We start from the raw sequence: 19,560 nt of genomic DNA on the forward strand, positions 1-19,560 counted from the left end.
GTATACAATTCTCGCCAAGAAGCTCCCTTTAACGTCCTAAAACAGCACGGTAGATTATGAGGGACGCCGTAGTGGGGGTGCACCACGGATGAATTTCGAGACCACCTGGGGTTCTTTAACGTACACCCACAGCATGTTACACGAGACTAGCTATTTTTTTTTTTTTTTTTTGCATTCCGTCCGCATCAGAATGCGGTTGCCTCTGCAGGGAATCGAATCCGCGACCTCGCGCTAAGCAGCGCAACACCGCAGCCAGCCAATTAGCCAACGTGACGGTAGAACGAGGTCACGGACAGCTAAGAACGCCGACACAGCACGGTATTTCCTATTAAAAGTGTTATCTCAGATTACACAAAGATACAGGCAGGCATCACGAAACGAACTGCTGCATATTGGACAAAGCAAAGGCACCGAAGGTGTCCCGCTTACGGTATCAGCGACAAATCTGCGGTTATCGCAGTTGGAAACGAAATATCGATTAGCAAAAACAAAAAGGAAAACGAAAGTCTGCGAAGGTACCAACCACGCTTTATAATGCGTTTACTATACGACCTCAAAACGGCCAAGAACTGCTATTCATAGCATCTTCCTCTACCAACGTGAACGCTGCAAAAGCATACGCATTGTTTACATAACAGGAACGCTTACGCAATTCCACCTTCATATATCCAGAAAGGGACAGCGGCTATTAAAAAAAATGATAACAAAAAAAAAAAAACGAAGCGCGATAGACGCTAAAACAGACGACAGTTCCGCACGAGCGGTTCAATCCCGAGCGGCCATTACCGAACAACAGCTGCTATAGGAAGAGTCCGGCAGGTTCCGACGTAGCGGCCGCACTTGCCCTGCACACGCTCTTCAAAGCTACGCTACCGCATGGCGGGGTCACCAGCTCCGAACGCCATAAGCAAACAGACAAAGCAGTTGCACGGGAGGGGGAGGAGGGGGGGGGGGGTGCAGAGGGGCACGAACTCATCACCACCTTTTCGAGGACAGAAATGACTTCCGCGCGTCACCCCTGCCGTCGCCTCCACCTCCTCCACCACCTCCAACTCCGGGTCCTACACCCGGCGCATCCGTACGTGGTCGGATGCACGCCAGAAAGAACAAAACGGAACCGACAGAAGCCCATTAGCACGACCAAACTATCGCCGCTGTCCGAAAGGCGACCGAGCGTGTCACGCCGGACATTGACGGTACACGCTGTCTGGTCGCGCGCATCTGCCGAGGCCGGTGGACGTTTCGGCTGACCGGAGGAGGTCTGCGACGTGCCGGTCGAACGTCCGCTGCCGCTGTGCCCCGCGTTATGCGTGCTTCGCCGAACGCTTTCCTTTCGTGTACTAAACTAAACATCCCCCCATCCCCCTGCCCCTCCCCAGCCACCCGTTCTCTCTTGTCCCCAGCCCGTATCACTGTCTGCACACTCTGCTGGACTGTCCCTTCTTACCCATTCTCTCTCTCTCTCTCCCTCTCTGTCGGCAGCAATCGCGTGCAGCGGTCTGCTGCTTCGTGCCGGGATGAACGGGTCATTAGGCCTGACCGTTGGCTGAAATTAGCGGCGGACGCCGCCTGTTGCCGCCGCATCGCTTAGTGCGCCGGCCGGCCGCACTGTGTCGCCACTGGTCGTGCATGGTACGGCGGATCAGGGAATTCAATTTTCGATCGAATGAAAAGCGAGCGTCAAAAGTAAAAACGTGTGACTCTCCGGTCGACAATGGACTCTCCATTCACCCCAACGCCCCTTCTTTAACGTCTATACCGCAGTTGGAGTGGCCGCGCCAGTAGCAGTCAATAAAACGAACCCCAAATTGTAAGCAAACGTCGTCACCATACGACGACACAAAATGCAATCTATGGTGCCATTACGATGACCCCAAAGAAACGTCAAGTTATATATATATATATATATATATATATATATATATATATATATATACACATACTTTGCTGAAGAAAGATCTATATGATTGCCTTGTCGTTCGCTGATTTCGGGCTCTTCGCAAAATGTTCGCAATGTACTTGCATTATTTGTCATCTTCTTAGTGATCCATTTGAAAAAGTCGAACGTGTTACTATCCTATCAATTAATTCATCAATCGTAAGGATCGCTGAACATGACAGCAACATTATATCGACGACCTAAATATGCTTTATCATTATTTTTATTATTTCCCAGTGTTCATACGCAGGTCAGTTGAACGTAATTTAAACCCTTCCTGTGGGTATTCAGCTTCATATCCACCAGGCGCAAGCTTCGCCGCGATTGTGTAGTGATTCGGGCTCTAATAAATGTTATTACACTACACAACACCGAACAAGAAAGGATCTATAAATAATGCTCGAGCCATACCCCTGTTCAGTCCACGCCTCATTTGTGTTCAGAAGATGACATCCTTGCCCTTCCGACCACTCTAAACAACTTCGACGAAATACCTTTTTCGTTTGATAATACCTTAAGAGAACGGTCTCACACAGCACAGCTGCGTAAGACGCCACAGGAAGCGATGCTGCTATGCCTAAAATCAACCGGAATGAGAAACGTGTACGACACACTGGAACTGCAATACGCCGGCGACTACGTGCCCGCCAATTCTTGACTTCCTCTCCTTCTGTTAATCTTTTTCTCCCCTTACCCCAGTGCAGGGTAGTCAACCAGGCTCAGTCCCTGCCGTTCATTCGTCCTTTCTTTTTTAACGAGAAGCTTTGTATACGAACCCACCCGGATTTTCCTGACTATGGCTGGGTGCTGCGGTCTTGCCGAATAGCTTACACGAAGGACAGCGCTACATTCTTTACTACCCTTACAGATGTCCTGGCTGCTGACCTCGTTTTCTACGGAATTACTCGGTTAAATAGCAAGTGATGCCTAAATATCCTCATTGCAACAAATATACGTCATGAAGAGCACAATTCCTTTGAAAACAAAAAAAAGCAAACTTTTCTATGCTTACATTCCTAATGTTTGGGTTTGGCTTATCTAGCTGCTTGGCCGGTATTTTGCCGAGTCAAGTGCAAGTCACCGTTGCAATATCTCTAGGATCGGCTCGCTCTGACTGGTCCCTGGATACAGTGTTACCGCAAAGGGGGCCAATCCGAGAGAGTATAATGCGCAGTCACGTGGGTCACATGGTGGGAGTGCTCCGCGTTTTGTCGTCTTCACTGGCAGGCAAGTATAATCGCTATGGCGCAAAACGCTGCGCAGAATATAATCAGTTGCGTGGCATTTGTTTAACCGCTCCACAAAAGCTTCGCTTCCAACATTCCAACTTTCGATTTGGATACGTTTTTTTTTTTTTCTGTCTCTCTGCAAACAAATACATACTGTATACCCATCATCTGGAGCCGTCAGTTGTTCTCCAATGTTACGCGTTATATTGCAGCTACAGAGTGACTCGCTCGCGCCACTAATGAGGGCGTCAATTAACTGCCAACCGATCACGCACAGTAGATGCGAAGGAATCAAAGCGACATCGTCAACAGGAAGTCAAAAAAAAAAAAAACAATAACATCAAACCGCGAGCATCAAGGAGAACCACCACCGCACTTGAGGCTATTCCTTACACCGTATTCCTAATTCGCTACTCAAGTTAAAACGAACCGTTCGCCTCGAAAAAAACATGCACGCCGCTATCGCTTTCAGGACAGCTACGCAAGAAGGGCCCCGTGCTTCGCGCTTCGGGTGCCAAGGACGGTGTGGCGTCCGTGTCGGGTCAAGGCGACTACTTTTTCGCCATTTCATCGTCACGGCTCGGCGACCGGAGGAGACCCGGCTCATTAGAGGAGAGTGTCGCAAGTGCACCTCGCCATGCACGCATCCTGCGACATCGACTATGTAGTATATAGCCTTTCTCTCCTTCGATGATAACGGCATGCCCTCCTGTTGGACCACATTAACATCGGTCGACGGGACGACGCTGTCATCGTTCGTCGTCCATTTGCTCTGCAGTGGCTATATATCGCATATTGCTGCATTTGAGCACGCGAGGTTGCGGTTCCAGCGCGTAATAAATTCCATTCAAATCGGCCCAGTGGTTATCTCGGGAAAGCGTTTCTGCGTCTTACATGTATTTGACTAGGCAGCATCGGAGTTGGCCCCGAGCTAAAGCTTCCACTTAAGCCTCGCGAATCGACCAATCACTGTAGTCGTCGAAGAGGCTTGGCCACTCTAATGCACGCGGAAGCCAAGATGAAAAGTGACGATACCGCAAGGTGACCACACCGAACTTCGCAAGAAGCGATAAGTTTAAGAACTCTCTCTTAACTTGTACGGTAACAGAGCGAAACAGATTTAAGTATGCACCTGATATTCAAATTGTGAAAATTGTACGCAATAGTGCCAGTTTGTCTTTCCTTTTTTTCTTTCTTTCTTTTTTATAATAGGCCATGTACCAATCAGCCCAAGGGAACACAATCCTCAATGAAGGTATGCATGTGCTCTTAATTTCATGTCTTGAATGATTTCTTTTGTGATGTTAAATGCGTCGTCACACACCCTGCATGTTATTACGTAACGCATTCTCTTGGTCCAACGAAGTACATTTATGTAGTAATGAGGGTGCTATGCAGTGCCTTCGAATGATATAGGAATGTGAATGAATGAATGAATGAATGAATGAATGAATGAATGAATGAATGAATGAATTAATGAATGAATGAATGGGTACTTTCTATGGGTTAGTTTTCATGTGGCGCGGTCGACTGCTTATTCCTCCACTAAATTCTTATTCTTTGCAGCATATATTTTATACGTAACTCCTCAAAACTCAACAATAAAAAATAAGCTCCCTGTTACACAGCACATAACCGCTGAGTGACATGCTCACTTATTGTTGTAGTTTCTTTTGCCAATACACTGTCTCATAATTTTTTTCTTATTATTTTACCATTTTCTCTTGCGACAAGAGGCGCCTTTCATCGAGAGTTTCAGTTCCGCGTGTGCATTCATTTACTCTCGCATAAACTAAAACAATAATCGTCGATACCATCCAATGTCAAAACGAAAACGAAGGCTGCTACTACGTGAGTCAACATTTAACATTTGCCAATTAGTCGAAACACGTTGAATTTGCTTAGGAATCTCTCGCGTTGGCATCCCAAGATGACCACTCCCATAATCTTTGTCAAATTTTGAAGCGCTAATAAAGTATATGCACCCTTTCTCTACAAGACGATCTTAAAGTGTACTAGTTCACTGTAACGATGTCATCCGACTACGCGACGCCATCTTGACGCACGCAGCAGCCCGGCCCATCAGTGACAGATGTTTGCGAGCAGACAACAAACGGCAACGCGTGTAGCAGACGACCACGACGGCGGCTACCAATACCACCACAACGACACCAACTATAGCACGCTAGAAAAAAAAAAAAACAAATGTTATCAAGCTCAAAAACAGAGCGATGCAGAGGAAAGCGGTGAGGACCATCGGACGCGTGTAATACGGTGCAGGGACCTCCATTACGGTAAAACTTTGGAGACGGAGAGGTTGTGCGGTGCTCCCCTCCAGATAGCGGGTGCAATCCGCTACGGGGCACTTGAGGCGCTCGCGCTCCTGCAGCTTCCAGCGCATAAACCCACGAAGCTACTACGGAGAAAATTCAGAAGCAAAAAAAAGAAAGAAAAAAAGAAAGAAAAGGAAGGTTAGAACAAGAGAGACGCGGGGACAGGGACCACGATAGATGGCGCGGAACATCGCGTGACCGTCGCGCGGCAACATCCCACACACAAGAAAAGAAACAAGAAGCAACAGCAGCGCCAAAGCAATATGGCGGACGGTGGCCGTCCGAGCGTGACTCGGCGGTGGGTCTCTGCTCGCGCAGGTGCTAGCGGGAGGGCGCTGGTTATACTCCAATTAGTGGTCTGTAAATAGGGTCGGCCGCAGGTGACCTCTGCTAATGAGCAAAGGGACAACGGAAGGGGGTAAGAGGGGGGGGTGGCGAGTGGAGGGAGGCGGTGAACGCATAAGCGACCGCTTTGCGCGCACCGTCGCTTTCGCTAATCGCTACTGTTACACAGCGCCGCCGCCACCGCTGCCACCCAGTTTTGCGTGCTCATCCATCCTGTCGCTTACGTTCTTTTCTCTCTCGTGTTTTTTTTTTCTCTTTTTTTGCGCCTTTCCTGTGCCTCTATTACTGCCATGTCGCCACGCGACTATTCTCGCGCCTAGGTGCGAAATGATATGCCGTCCGAGTGCTTGTTCTGTATACTCCGTGGAGGTAAATGAGTTGTTATACGAGGGTAGCTGGTATACGAGTTCTTTTTAGGCTGTTGCTGTGTCGATCCATACGCGTCGCGTTAAATTTTAGTTTAAACAACGCAAAACATCGTCACGCTACCATGGCAAAGATTAAATAAAATGTAGCGTTATTTGGAGAGCTTTAGAAACGGGCGACCCCCAGATCGGGGAGCCTATATATCGGCCAGGCGTAGGAAATAACGCAAGGAGAGCACAAAATAGCCTAAGATGCATACGGAATTGTTTGAGGTTTTCGGGGACGCAACGCCAGTTCTCTAAAGCTCCCTATTGAAAGAAGAAAAAAAAAAGGCATAGTGTGGGCTCACTGCTCGGAACTCTGCTGCTGAGCACGTGATCGCAGTTTGGGTCTGTGGAATTCGAACCCGCAACCTACTCGGAGGTGGCATTCCAATGGGGGTGCTAGGGAAGAGCACTCGCGTTTTAGATTTACATGTCCTTTAAAGGCCCATAAATGGTCGCAATATTTCCGGGTTTTAAACCGAAATGGTTATTGGATCCTCTCTGTGCTTGTGTTGTCAGCCTAGGCCTAAAGGAATTTCAGTCGCTATCCTGGCTTGCAAGTGTACACAGCGGTGGCTGTAAAAAAACATACAGCTGGTGTTATGCATAAATTTTTAGGTGCAGCATCTGCAGCTCCATCTGGTGCTTGGTAGCAACCGCTCAGCGCATCCTACCGAAGCCGGTCTATATTGGCTGTCACAACGCAACGGTACACGGGGTAAACCTAAAGGGAACGGACGTGCTAATTACGGCGCGGACTTCACGTCCGATTGGCTAATGAAGCTGCCACTATCTAAACACTTAGCCATTTTCTGTTTTAGTTTCCTTTCTTTTTTCGTTATTAACGAGTGCGCACCCTATTAACACGGGCAGCCTGGCGGAATCGCCAACGAGCAGCGTTTCGCTCTGTTCCCGACAGGTGGCGCTGAATTTATGCGCGCGGCGCCAGCCGATGCGCTTCGTTCGTTCGGCTTGGCCATTCCGGCAACATTTCGCACACGACACGCCCTACTACATTATCGCTCACTCGAGTTATTGTTAGCCTAGCCGGAAATTAACGCGCTGGACAGTGCAAAAAAGAGACGGCGCGGTAGCGCCCGACGCGGATAATCAGCTACTGCCGCGCGGACTCATCTATTTTGGTTGTCCTTCCTGGCATATTTGTTTGGTTGGTTGGTTGTTTGCTTTACACACAGATTCACAACACTCGCAGCAGTAACAGTAACGTGTAACTTGTGCCTTATAGCAGGCAGACCGAACAAGGAACATACCCAGGAATTTCGGTCATTGCCCCTTCAGTTATCTGTCAAACTTCGCCGCAATGCACCAACGCAACTTCAGGGGTAGCATGCGTACAAAACAAAAACAAAAAAAAAAAAAAGAAAGAAAGAAAACGAAAAAATGATATTTCAATAGGCTTTGCTGAATTTCAACAATTTAGGTTAGCGACGCCGGGAAGGTGCGCCTAATCTAATAACATGTGTACTTACGTCACTTAGTCGTAACTTCCCTGCTGGCTTATAGCAGTGTTTTGGTCAGGAATAAACCGTTTCGTCGTCGTTTCCAATATCGTAAGTAACCCTATCGATCAATCATAAGGCATGACCTTGTTGAGGTTGACGGTGTACATTGTTTTACTTGCCACCGTTTGCAATACCATAGTAGCTGAAGCCATAAATCAATAAACTGACCATGTTGAGGTGAATGCGTACCCTTTCGTACAATGCTTTACCCAATGGGATCCCAGCAGTGAGCAGTACTCGCGACGCATTTCATTTTCCCCATCGTTTCCAGTAGAATAATAACTCAATAAGTAAATCCAATTGCCAAGAGGATGGGTGCAAAGAGAAGGGAAGCGCAGTCGAGGACGGCAGAAAACTAGGTGGCGTGATGAAATTAGGAAATTCGCAGGTGGAAATTCGAATCATCTAGCGCAACACAGGGGTAACTGCAGATCGCAGGGAGAAGAAGCGTTCGCCCTGCAGTGGACATACAAATAGGATGATGATGATGATGATGATGGTGAACTAACCCCACCAATCAATCAGCAATCAGTTGACCACGATGCGTGTGACGGCGCACGCTCGCCTACAACGCTTCGCCACGTACTACCAGTGAGCTATAGCTGTATACACCTGGGACAGCGTCCTCCCTTTCGAGGGGGAGGGGGGTTCTCTCGGAGGTAACGGCACGCGCGCACACACCACCGGTCCCGCGCGGCGGCGGCGACCCCGGGGGCGGACAGGCGACCGAGGACACGGCGGCTAAGTTCGTCACACGACCGGAGAAGAGGCCGAAATAGCCGCCTCGCTCCCCTTTCGCCGGCCCCTCTGCTCGCCGAGCGCCAGCCGAACGGACCCACGGTCACCGCTCAGCCAGAGAGCGAGCGACGACGACACGCTTGTCGCCGCGGGCCGGTGTGTGGTCTCTCCCCTGCAGCATCGGCGCGCAAAGTTACGTGCAGCACCGGTAAGGGCTGCGCGAGCACGGGCTCGATATATACGAACGCGACGATTCTATTTTATATTCGATTCGTGGGCGCCGCCATCTTGGGCTGTTAAGAAAACGATTTCCTAAGTTTTACGAGAAGTGAAGTGACGCGACGTGATCGTGAAACGTTCCAGCGCCCATTTTCATCTATGCACGGAACCACGGTGACGCTATGTTTGGGCCCCCATGGCCAGAAACGTCCCCCATGTTCTCATTTTTTTTTTCTTCCGGACCTCCCGTCTAGCTGGTCGAGGCGTACGCGGAGGATGGACCCGAGCCAGCTCGCGAACTGTAGGGTCGCTCGGGGGACGAACTTGTCGAGACAACAACAACCCGGTTGTTGTGCGTCGCCGTCGTGACTCGGCGCCTTCGACCTGAATAGGGTCCACGCGCCGAGCTCCGCCGGCCCGACAACGCTGCAACCCCGACCCACCCACCGTGTTTCGCACCACCGCGCCAACCGCCGGTCGAGCAGGGCGGCGATCCAAGTCGCGGGCGGCCGGCGAGGTAGCTTCGCTCCGGACGCTCGCCAGGGCCGGGCTTTTTTTTTTTTTTTTTTTTTCTGTCTGTTCTTTGGTCGCGTGCCAAATGACCGGAGTCGTTCGTCCTCTTAACTGGTCGGGAAGCGGGCCGGGGGAGAGTCTATGTGGCCGCTTGCTGTATGGTGGTGTCCAAATCCACGTCCCGTATGGTGGCGCCCTCTGGCGCCCCTCAGGCTACGCTGTTCCTGGTTGAATGCGGCGGAAGCAACTTTGGAAGCCGGAAACACGTCATAGAGGTCGCATTTTTGATACCACCGATTGCTAGCGAGCGATGGAAAAGGTATGCGGCTGCTGGTCAGCGATGATCACCTTGCTAAGACGCGCAGCTACGTCACTGATCAGGCCGGAGGACGATCCACAGTCAAGAACTGGAACCCTGTATGCTTGTTCCGGGGCGCAATCTCTTAACATCCGGCGGTTCTGAAGGCGAACCGTTCTCTTCTCGCGTGATCGGTCAGAATAACGCTTTCGTCAGCGAAAGCGCCCCTGGACATTTTCGGCAGCCCCACAGTTTGGCATCATGCTTTCTGTGCGGTCACGTGTCCGTTCCGATTGGAGGAACCCTTGGCGGAATTCGACTACAAGGCGGAGATTCGATGGGTCCAGTATTATAAGTTCTCCTGAAAGCGCGACGCCGGTGAAACCCTTTCGGGAGATTTCTCACGTTTTTCGTGTGAAACTCGGCCCGATACCTCACTGTATACCGCCAGCTATTCGATGGAACGAGGTGTACATATCGTTGTATCGACGGCCAGCCTGCGTTAGTGCAAACATCGCAAAGTCGGGGTAAGTCAAATCAGATACAATGTTATCAAACTATGGTGCCAACACCACAAAACCAACGAAGACGTTAAAGAAAAAGAAGAAAGAAGTGAAGGAGTGAGTGACCACGTACATACACTTTTCTCTCTCGACGCCTGCACGCAACGCGGGACTGGCGCGCAAAATAAATGTGTCCGTAATCAGTTTCACGTCGTCACATCCGGTTGCATTGGCTTAGCCAACCAACGCCACCGAATGTTAACGTTTCCACAACGAAGCAGCGAGCCTTTAACTTCCTAGCCAACACGCCGATTGCAAGGTATACGTCGCAGCATAGAGAGCTGGCAGGTTGGTTCAAGCGTCCCTTCAGCGGACGATGTCCACCTTGCTATGCTTTAGTTTCTTGGTTTCCTCGTCAAGAACCCTGCCTTCAAGGCGCCTGCATCGTCAGCCTCTCTTCGATGTCATGACAAAGCTTCTTAATGACCCACACCACTCCCCTTCTGATAGCCCGCCAGCGCGAGCCTCACTACCGCGCTTGTAACACGTTGTATACTGAGGAAGTGTCAGAAATCTTCATCATCCTGCAGAATTTCTCTCCAGCGTCAGAAAAATCTAACCAATTCGCACATAGGCAATATGTCCAGCTCCGTTTATGTCCTTTTTTTCTCTGCACGCGCAAGCAGACTGGCAGGGTATACGTATGGGCTGGCGCCATCCAGTCTGCGTAAAGTGACGCATCGTCGCAGTTTATAGGACTCACGCGCGCCCATGTGGCGTTTGCGAGACGGACACGAACGCTCGCCCCCCCCCCCCCCCCCCCCAAACCCTCCAACCCCCCTTCACAGACACACACATACACACCACTCCCTCGCAGCAACCAAGCTCGGTTTCCTGGAAGTCGAACGGGCTCCGCCGCCGCAACGGCCGAGTCAACCGGAGACCAGGGCTCTCTCAACACTTCGCCCGCTTCAATTCTTTCATTCTCTTTTTACTTCTTCGTGCTTCTACGTACGCTCTCTTCCTCAAAGCCACTTTATTTGGTGTCTCGCGTTTTTTCCTTTCTTACTTCGTGCCTTCGAAGAAGCCCTTGGCCACACAGAGCGGACCACGTCGTCTCTGCTTACTCGCGGCCCCAAATCCACTTGTGGCCGTCGTGACGCCAGAGGCCCTCGGGTTCTTCTCGGCTGGCCTCCGCGGGCCACGCTCGTTATATAAACTCGGCCCGGCGAGTTCCGTGCACCGTCGCGTGAGTCTGGGGGATTGGGAAGGGTGGTTGTGCTCGCGATTTCTCCGCGTCGCGATGTAGTCCCTTCATTACGGCAATCTCGCATTACGGGAATTGCGTGCAGTCGGCTTAGCGACGCCCCGTGTCTGCCACTGCGCGCGTGAACTCTTTTTGCCTTCATCTCCTTTCTTTTAATCCCTCGTCCCATTTTCCTCCGAGCAGGGTAGCCCAATGGACATACGCCTGGCTAACCTTATTGTCTTTGTCTGTTTCCTACCTTTCTGGCCGACGAATGAATTATTAAAGTACTTTGTGTACGTGTGTGTTTGTTTGTGTTTGTGTGTGCGTGCGCGCGCACGGAAAGAAAGGCAGAGATGTCGACTAGGCGTAGGTTAGTTAGCTTCTCCATACGTGAGAGGATGATGGGGAATGGAAGAGGGAGAGAGTAAAGAAACGTTCGTTCCTTTTGTCCGAAGCTTGTGACGTCGACTGTACATTGCTCCAACGTTGGACAACGGTGATCATATGCGTAGAACAGGCGTGTATAGGCCCAGCAATCAGCAACGTTGGTCGTGCGTAGAAAGAAATATTAGCCCTTCACTAAGCTTGCAAGAGCCTCGCAACTCGGTAGCGTAGGGCAGACATTGGTCGCGGGCTGATCCACCAATACTGCGCTCACACCGTGGCGCTCGCGTCCTGTACGTCTTTCCTGCGCTGTACAAAAACCCAGTACTGTGCGTTTGTTCTATAACGCTACATTCTATAGACTACGGTGGTACGACGCTGGGCAGACGTTGGTATACATTGGACTCGCAACGTCCCCACATTGGCCCTGTTCTAGTTATGCTTCGATAAGTGCACGGAACATTTGTGCGCCTAGGGAATCCGAATCAAGTTTATTAAGTTCATAGCAAAATCCAACGTACACATAAACAGACAGGAGGAGGTCCGAAAGCACTCGGCCGTAGGTCAACCTGTAGGACCTCCTGTCAAAGGTCACCAACAGTTACAAGCAGCACCAGGAGTCCAAGAATAGGCAAACTTATAACGCGTACAGTTCCACGAGCGATGCCACTGCCGCGTGACAACGAGTCTGCACGACCTCCCCGCTTCGGGGACACTGCACGTAACTACGGTGGCTGCGAGCAGGATGGGCCAGCTCGGCGGCGGGGCTCGCCTGTCCGGCCCCAAGGCCTTTTCACTTTAGTCCAGCCGGAGACGGAGGCCAGGCCAGTGGCTGTCCGCGCCTATTTCATCCGCTTGTCGACGCTGACAACGAGCGGTCGGCTTTCTCCCTTTTCTCTCTTCTCGCTCCATTTAGTTCGCTAGATTAAGCCACCCTAGCTCTTTCACTGTCTTTTGTCTTCGTTTCGTTTCGTTTGTTTCTTTCGCAGCTCTCTTCCAAACCGTCTTTCGGCGACTTAATGTGGCGACACTACGTCGAAGGTTGTCTCCTCTACGGTTTTGTCTCCCGCCTGCTTAAAAATGACTGCTTTTCTGGTTATATGATGATGGACAGGGTTTAATGGCGCAAAAGCATCCAAGGCCCCATAGAGCACCAAGAGGAGTATGCTACTGCTGCGGACTATGGGTGTGTTCCAATTCTGGCCAGCATCGAAGGCAATTGACTGCTACGAAGACAGTCCAAGTAACGAAAGGCATCTGAAAGACGTCTCTGCGACTTGGTCGCCGCCTCGCGTGGACAAGAAAAAGCTAAAAGCAGCGCATATTATAGCGGCATTTGAACACTTTGCGCGTGCTAACCTTCGAAAAACACAACGTAGCTTACTTCAAGCGCATAATAAAGGGTGACGACATTTTCTTGGCACAGGCGACCTTCCTGACGAGTTTTCAAGCATTCCGCTGAGCCGCCACTTGTTTGGACAGCAAAGTAGCCTGTATCGTTTTCTACATCGATGCTGCCATCGCGAAGCTGCCCTTTTTTTGCCGGCTTCGTAAAAATTGGGAAGCGAGACTTACGATGGCCGCTGTCGGCTTAGCCGACATTGAGCATTGAGCCGTCTCACGGTGAGTATTGAAACACGGCCTTTGATCGGGATCCGTGATTATATTGTTACGCACGCTATTATTGGCAAGCATGATGAATAGGGTCCCATTGGTGGCTTTGGCTAACACGCTCATACATGCTGAGCCAGTCGTCGACGTCAACGCGATTTTGGGCGGAGAATAACCCAGGATCACGGAGACTGGGAAGCGTAACGTACGTTGTAGTTGGCGCCGCAGGTGTAGGTGGCGACGGGGTGGTTCCATCGGAAGCCATGGCTGAGAAGACGACGGTGCGGCCGCTTCGGAGCTCCGTGGCGAGGACGGGGAACGTTCCACCTCCACCACAATGTTACGCGAAGGACGAGTCAATTAGACGAGCAACTATTTACAGATTATATTCACAACAACGGTTGCAGCGCTGACCGGTTGGATTCATAGCGCGAATCCAGTTCGTTCTTCCTCCTTTTTTCTCGAGTGGTGGCGCCCGCGCAACTCGTTCAAACAACCAAATACAACACGCGTGTAGCAATATACTTTAAACATGAAGCCTATACCGAGTAGGAGGAGGAGAAATGGAAGGGAGAAGGCAGGGATGATAACCAGAAATGCGTCTGGTTGGCTACCCTATGGTGTGAACATCGTGTTATATTAATTGTGATAACGGCTACTCAGTGTTCCAGAACTATTCCGAAACTATTCGATATTCGATTCGGTTAGCTTCTGGAACTATTCGTTACGGTCTCACAACTAACTATTCGCACACCCCTAGACAGAAGTAAAAGGAACTCGTTACTGCTGCAATATGTTTACGCAGTCGCGTTGATTCGACGGTCCACTTATAAACAAAGCCCGTTTACCAATTGTTGGCAACTGTTCCCTTCAGAATGACGACAAAATTCTTTCAGCTCACTGCATAGCCGTGTTGAGAAGCACGCAGATATAGCGCAAGAGCAGCGACTGTGGTGGGACAACTGTTGCATGAGGTGAAAGTTGCTCGTACTCCAGCTGGCTCTCCTGGACCAAGCCCAGCGAGCCGCTCGTGCCAGTGGAGCACTGGACTAGGGGCCCCAACCACGGGACCTCAAATTTTGTTTTATTCATTAAAGTTTCTCTCTCTCTGTCTCTCTATAACAGCGACAGACATCGTATAAAACGTAACAACTGAGAAGGCGGGTGGTGTATCGACAGGTAAACTAAACTGTGCTAGACCGTGTTTATGGCTCCTGCAATATTTTCCGGTGCTTGCAATACACAAATACACGGCCTTCGAGATTGGCATCCTCCGTTACTGTGAGAGATCCTTCGCTGTGTGTGTGTGTGTGTGTGGGGGGGGGGGGGGGGGGGGGAGGTGCTATTTGCTCACCGCCTATTGGCTGCCAGCGTACTTTGTTTTCTTTTCTCGTTTGCCCGTTTAAAGTCCTTTACTCATCTCTCGCACACTTTCGGACGCGACTCGCTGCAGGCGCTGTTATAGAGGTTATTAAACGGACAGGCCGCGCACGCACACACACACTCGCCAGCGAGGTCGCCTGCCGGACGCGGTCTTCGCCAGACATCTTGCGCAGTCCATTACGTACACTGACCGTAAGTTGCCTTACATCACACAGCGGGCAGCGCAGGAGGCGGCTGGGTCCCCTCCCCACAGGTGAGCCTTATCATGGACCGCGGCGCACACTTCTCCTCCTTGTTCCTTTCTTTCTTTCTTTTCGAATCTTCGCGTTTCGCGCGAACCGTCGTGGCGAAATTTGCGAGTCCAGGTGGCGCCACACACTGAACTCAGCACGAGTAACGGTGGAAGGGAGGGACGGATAAAATGTGAGCCCTCCCGATGGCCGCACTTTCTAACACAGCGCCGCTCCCACTAAACCCGGTTCCTCACTCTCTCTCTCTCTCTCTCTCTCTCTCTCAATATATATGCCTGTTTTTCGCGCCGTGGACCGCACGTTCGCTCTCTCATGGCGGAGAGGCATGTGTATGTGTGCGTGTGCGGAGGAAGGGGGGTTAAAGAGCAGGGGGAGAAAGGGAGGAGTATACGTGGGTCAATTCGTGGTAGCGTCCAGATTTGTTCTCCCTCTTTTATCTTTTATTCGCCGAACGCAGTGACCACGGGAAGGCTTCGCGGCCATATATATATATATATATATATTATATATATATATATATATATATTCGGGCAGGTGATACCACGTGGTCCCCTGACCCGGTCCCCACCCCCACTGAGTTCCGCACACTGCTCGCCATCTCCTCGCTCCTATCTACATAGCATAATCTTCCAACAACGAACACGAGACGCGTGTTTCTCTCCACGCACTTATTAGGAAGTTTGTAAGAATATAAAAAAATAAGAAAACAGTAATAAAGAAAGATTCTCGGTTCTTCTACGAACTGGTTACTATGGAGAAATTGAGGTAGAGGGTATGCCTCGGCTATGCCATTTCCCGCTGTCGCAATGCAGCGAAACAAACGAGCAAATGAAATAATGAAACATTAAAACGATAATACACATAGGTTGACATGAAAGACGTCTCGACGGAGCGAGTTTTCCTAGGACAATTTGTCGCGTACTGTGTTGACTTGGTAGTGCCGCTTTGAGTGATGTCCGCGTCTTGTGCGCATGCGCCCTTTCAGGGTTGCGTCAAGAAGCAATGCTGAGTTTAGAGCTCTCGTTTGCGACCCGCAGCTGTAATTGAGTGGCTATGACGGTGCGCTGCTCAGCCCGAGGTCGCGAGTTCGACTCCGATGGGGGAGGAATGCAAGTCCTCGGGTGACACAGGCCAAAGAATAAACTATAATAAAACTATAATAAACTATATATATATATATATATATATATATATATATACTTTTAAATAAAACGTCTCGGTAATCTGCGCCCACTTGTCCTTCTTGTCGCTTACGTTAAGCGTCCTTTCAAAAGGTTCAACGTATGCCAACGAGGTGAATTTTCACTCCTTCTGTAACGCAGTGAGTCAGCGCAGAATTCACTCGGCAACAAATGCGACGCGTATACAACGCTTCCAACCAACTCCATAGCGTTTCTCACGATCCAGTCTCCAGACGCTAGCCGAGACGAGCCGACGACAACGGCAACATAAAGCGCGCTCGAATTCCGCTTTCGAGGGGTCACGTAAAAAAACACACACAAAAAAAAGAAAGAAAGAAAACACAATGTATACGCGAGCAAATTTCGCGCACGAGGAACAGTTTGCACTTAGAGGGTCGCTCGTCGTACGGGGGGAAGAGGGGGGGGGGGGGGGGAGACTGTCCGGCGAAGCGGTCAGATGTCCAGCGACCCCGCAACCTCATCTTTCTCCACCAGGGGGCGAAAGAGAAAAAAAGATTAGGTAGCCACAAAAGCACATTGAAATGGCAAATATAACAACCGCACGTCGGTATGGCCAAGGCCAGCATAGTAGAGAAAATAAAATGATGCGGGAAGGCATTATATATATATGGCAGCCAAATGAAAGGACGGTAAAAAAGAACACAGCGACACACCGAAAAAAAGGCAGTGGCTGTACCCTCCGACAACGTTGGAATGTACTGAAGAAAGCAGTGAAGGTCAAGCCCCTGAGGGTCAAAAGCACTATAGGATTACCGGGAGTGTGTATGCGTGTTACAAGAGCGTTTATGCTTTGGTAAGACTGCATGCGCGCGAAGTGCTGTGTTTCTCGTTTTCGTTCTATTTGATTTTATCAATTAATGAAAATACTTCTTAACTTCCATATACCACACCGCGAAGGTGTGGTATAGAAGTATTCAATAGTTAACCGTACGAGTTCGCTTCAATACGCATCGCTGTTCGAATCGTACAACCGTTTAACTTTGTACGATTAATTTAACAATATCCACGTCGGGATGTCGCATTGAACTCAATTCGCGCGTTTCGGAAGTTCGCTCGGCGTGTGGTTATCAGGCAGGCTCCAGAAATGGCCGGCGCACATTTGACCCACACGCTAGCTTCTAATGCACGATCGTGAGGCCCACGTACACTGTAAGGTAATTTACACCCTTAGAAGTAAAAGGGTGTGATTCGGTCTTAACTTCACCCTTACACCCTTTTTGGATGTAAAGGTGTGAGTTATAGAACCATTTACACCCTTATTCACATTTAATGGTGTAAAAATACTTTACAGCGTCGTAGTTATTGCACGCACCAATAACTACACCATTAAGATACGAAAGACGCAGCTGCAAATTCACGTTGGCTGCATGTTATGTTGATCGGCATAATTGAAGTAAATCGCTCGCGCGCGCGCGCTGTGTGTTATGATTATAGCGATAAGTCTAACCTTGATATAACGAACACCGATATAACGAATTATTGGACATAACGAAGTCGATCTAAAACGTTTTTTTTTTTGCCAATATCATCATGTTACGAATATATGCTTACAACGAATATCGGCTATAGTGAAGGCATTTTCGTGGGTGATGCGAGTTCGCTCTAACGAGGGTCGACTGATACTCTGTACGAAGCGATGAAAACGTCCGTTCACTGTTTCTTCGTATATTTATTTTTCTTTTGTTTTCGTTTGCTGCGCAGAACCGCTATATAGAAAACGCTTCAAAGATGATCTATATCGCACCCCCCCCCCCCCTCTTGGAGGTCGGGTACACTAAAATAAATTAGTACAGTAAATCAATTATTGCCTTTCGCTCGAGCGTTCCTCGTGCGTTTGTGTGTGTTTTACTTGTTGCGTTCTGAGGACAGTAACAACAACGACCACGGCCGAAAACGAACAAACTGCGAGATTTGGGAATATTCCTGGCCATATAGGCTAGCTTCGTCTCGTCACTCGCCGAACCTGTGAACAATTCAGATACTGACTCATCAGTTTACGCACGCTGCTTTACAGAACACCTCAGGAAGTAAACAAAACAAAACAAAAACCACTCTAACTCGCCTCCCCCAACCAGCCATCCAACGAAAGAAAAAGACAACTAAGAACAACATTTGTCCACAAACATGGTCCATGTTTTCAAACTGTTTTTTTTTTTTTGGGGGAGGGGGGGGGGGGGGGGGGGGTTCCTTGCCAGTTCGTTCTTCAAAACAGCACACGTAGACAGCGCGACTATCTACCCAAAAATAAAGCCACCGCAAGCTTATTTGCCGAACATCACTGCGGCGTTGTTATTTGCATCATCGCTGCTCTCAGTGTGGCTTAGGCACCTGCGGTGTGAAGTTAGGCTTTATAGCTCGGACTACTTCGGCGCGCGGAAGAATCGAATTGAGACTCACCCTCGCGCGTCGGCGACGCTTTGAGGACGGCATCCTTGGATACAAAGGCGTCGTCATCGTCTGCAGAGGAAAGATAAGAAGAGAAGAAACTGATAAGACACAAGAAGACCTCGAGGAAAGGAGACAATGCAAAGAGACACGCAACTGAACATCCCAAGTTTGCGAGACACCTTAATCAAACACGTACATTAAGCTGATAACCTGCGTAACACTCTATGTCCAAGCGAAAAGTGAACTATACTGAAAGTGCAGTATACAGAGGTGGTGCTCTGAAGGTGGTGTATGCATCTCTGAGGCCGTGCTCTGAAGCCGTAACGCGTGGATGCTAACACACGCACGCCCTCAGACAACATTTCAAGTTCCCGTCGCAGAACGGCCAACTTTGGATGAGTAGGTGCAGTAAAAAAACATTAAATGACATTGTGGAGTTAAATTTAGCACAAATCCCAATGTTCTGGAAGAACATTTTCGGACATTTCCTGACACTAAATACTGATGCATAGATTTATTTTTGTTATCTTTTTTTTTCAATTTTTTTCGGAGTCATCACGGTTAAATGCAGCATGTGAACTGTACCAGTAAGGTTATACAGTCGAACCCGGATACATCGAATCTGAAGGGGATCACCAGAAAGTTCCATATATATATAGGTAATTCGACATATAAAATAATAACTTTATACAAAAATTGTCAAGGAGGTTTTACTGCTGTTCGTTATACAGAATAATTCCTTATATATGTGTTCGATACACCCGGGTTCAACTGTAGTATTTCCTGTCCACTGCTGTAGGAATGCCATTTCTGCACAAATGTACTGCTAAAATCACAGTACGGATCGTCAACACTCAGATTGTAATAAATCTGACATACGGACCGAATTCTGTGGTTTTACGTGCCAAAACCCCCACGATTTGATTATGAGGCACCGACATAAGGACGACACTTCGTAAAGAATGGCGGGGAAAAGCAGTGGCTGATATGAGGGGTTAGACGAATATCTTTACGCACCGACAACGAGCCTGCAAGGCTTCAC

General features: G+C 49.4%; 1 protein-coding gene across 2 annotated transcripts in view; it reads right to left on the bottom strand.

Annotated features, from left to right (window-relative positions):
* LOC119457644 (B-cell lymphoma/leukemia 11B) overlaps positions 1-19,560 on the bottom strand; it is a 509,436-nt gene that overhangs the window by 259,548 nt on the left and 230,328 nt on the right. For both annotated transcript variants that reach the window (XR_007467732.1, XM_037719277.2), the window contains exon 2: positions 18,528-18,587. Coding sequence is in view for 1 of the 2 variants with exons in the window: in XM_037719277.2 (XP_037575205.1) it covers positions 18,528-18,587 (60 nt within the window). In the remaining variant the exon portion in view is untranslated. The remainder of the gene's footprint in view (positions 1-18,527; positions 18,588-19,560) is intronic.

The sequence above is a fragment of the Dermacentor silvarum genome, chromosome 7 (genome assembly GCF_013339745.2).
Source record: "Dermacentor silvarum isolate Dsil-2018 chromosome 7, BIME_Dsil_1.4, whole genome shotgun sequence".
Taxonomy (NCBI): domain Eukaryota; kingdom Metazoa; phylum Arthropoda; class Arachnida; order Ixodida; family Ixodidae; genus Dermacentor; species Dermacentor silvarum.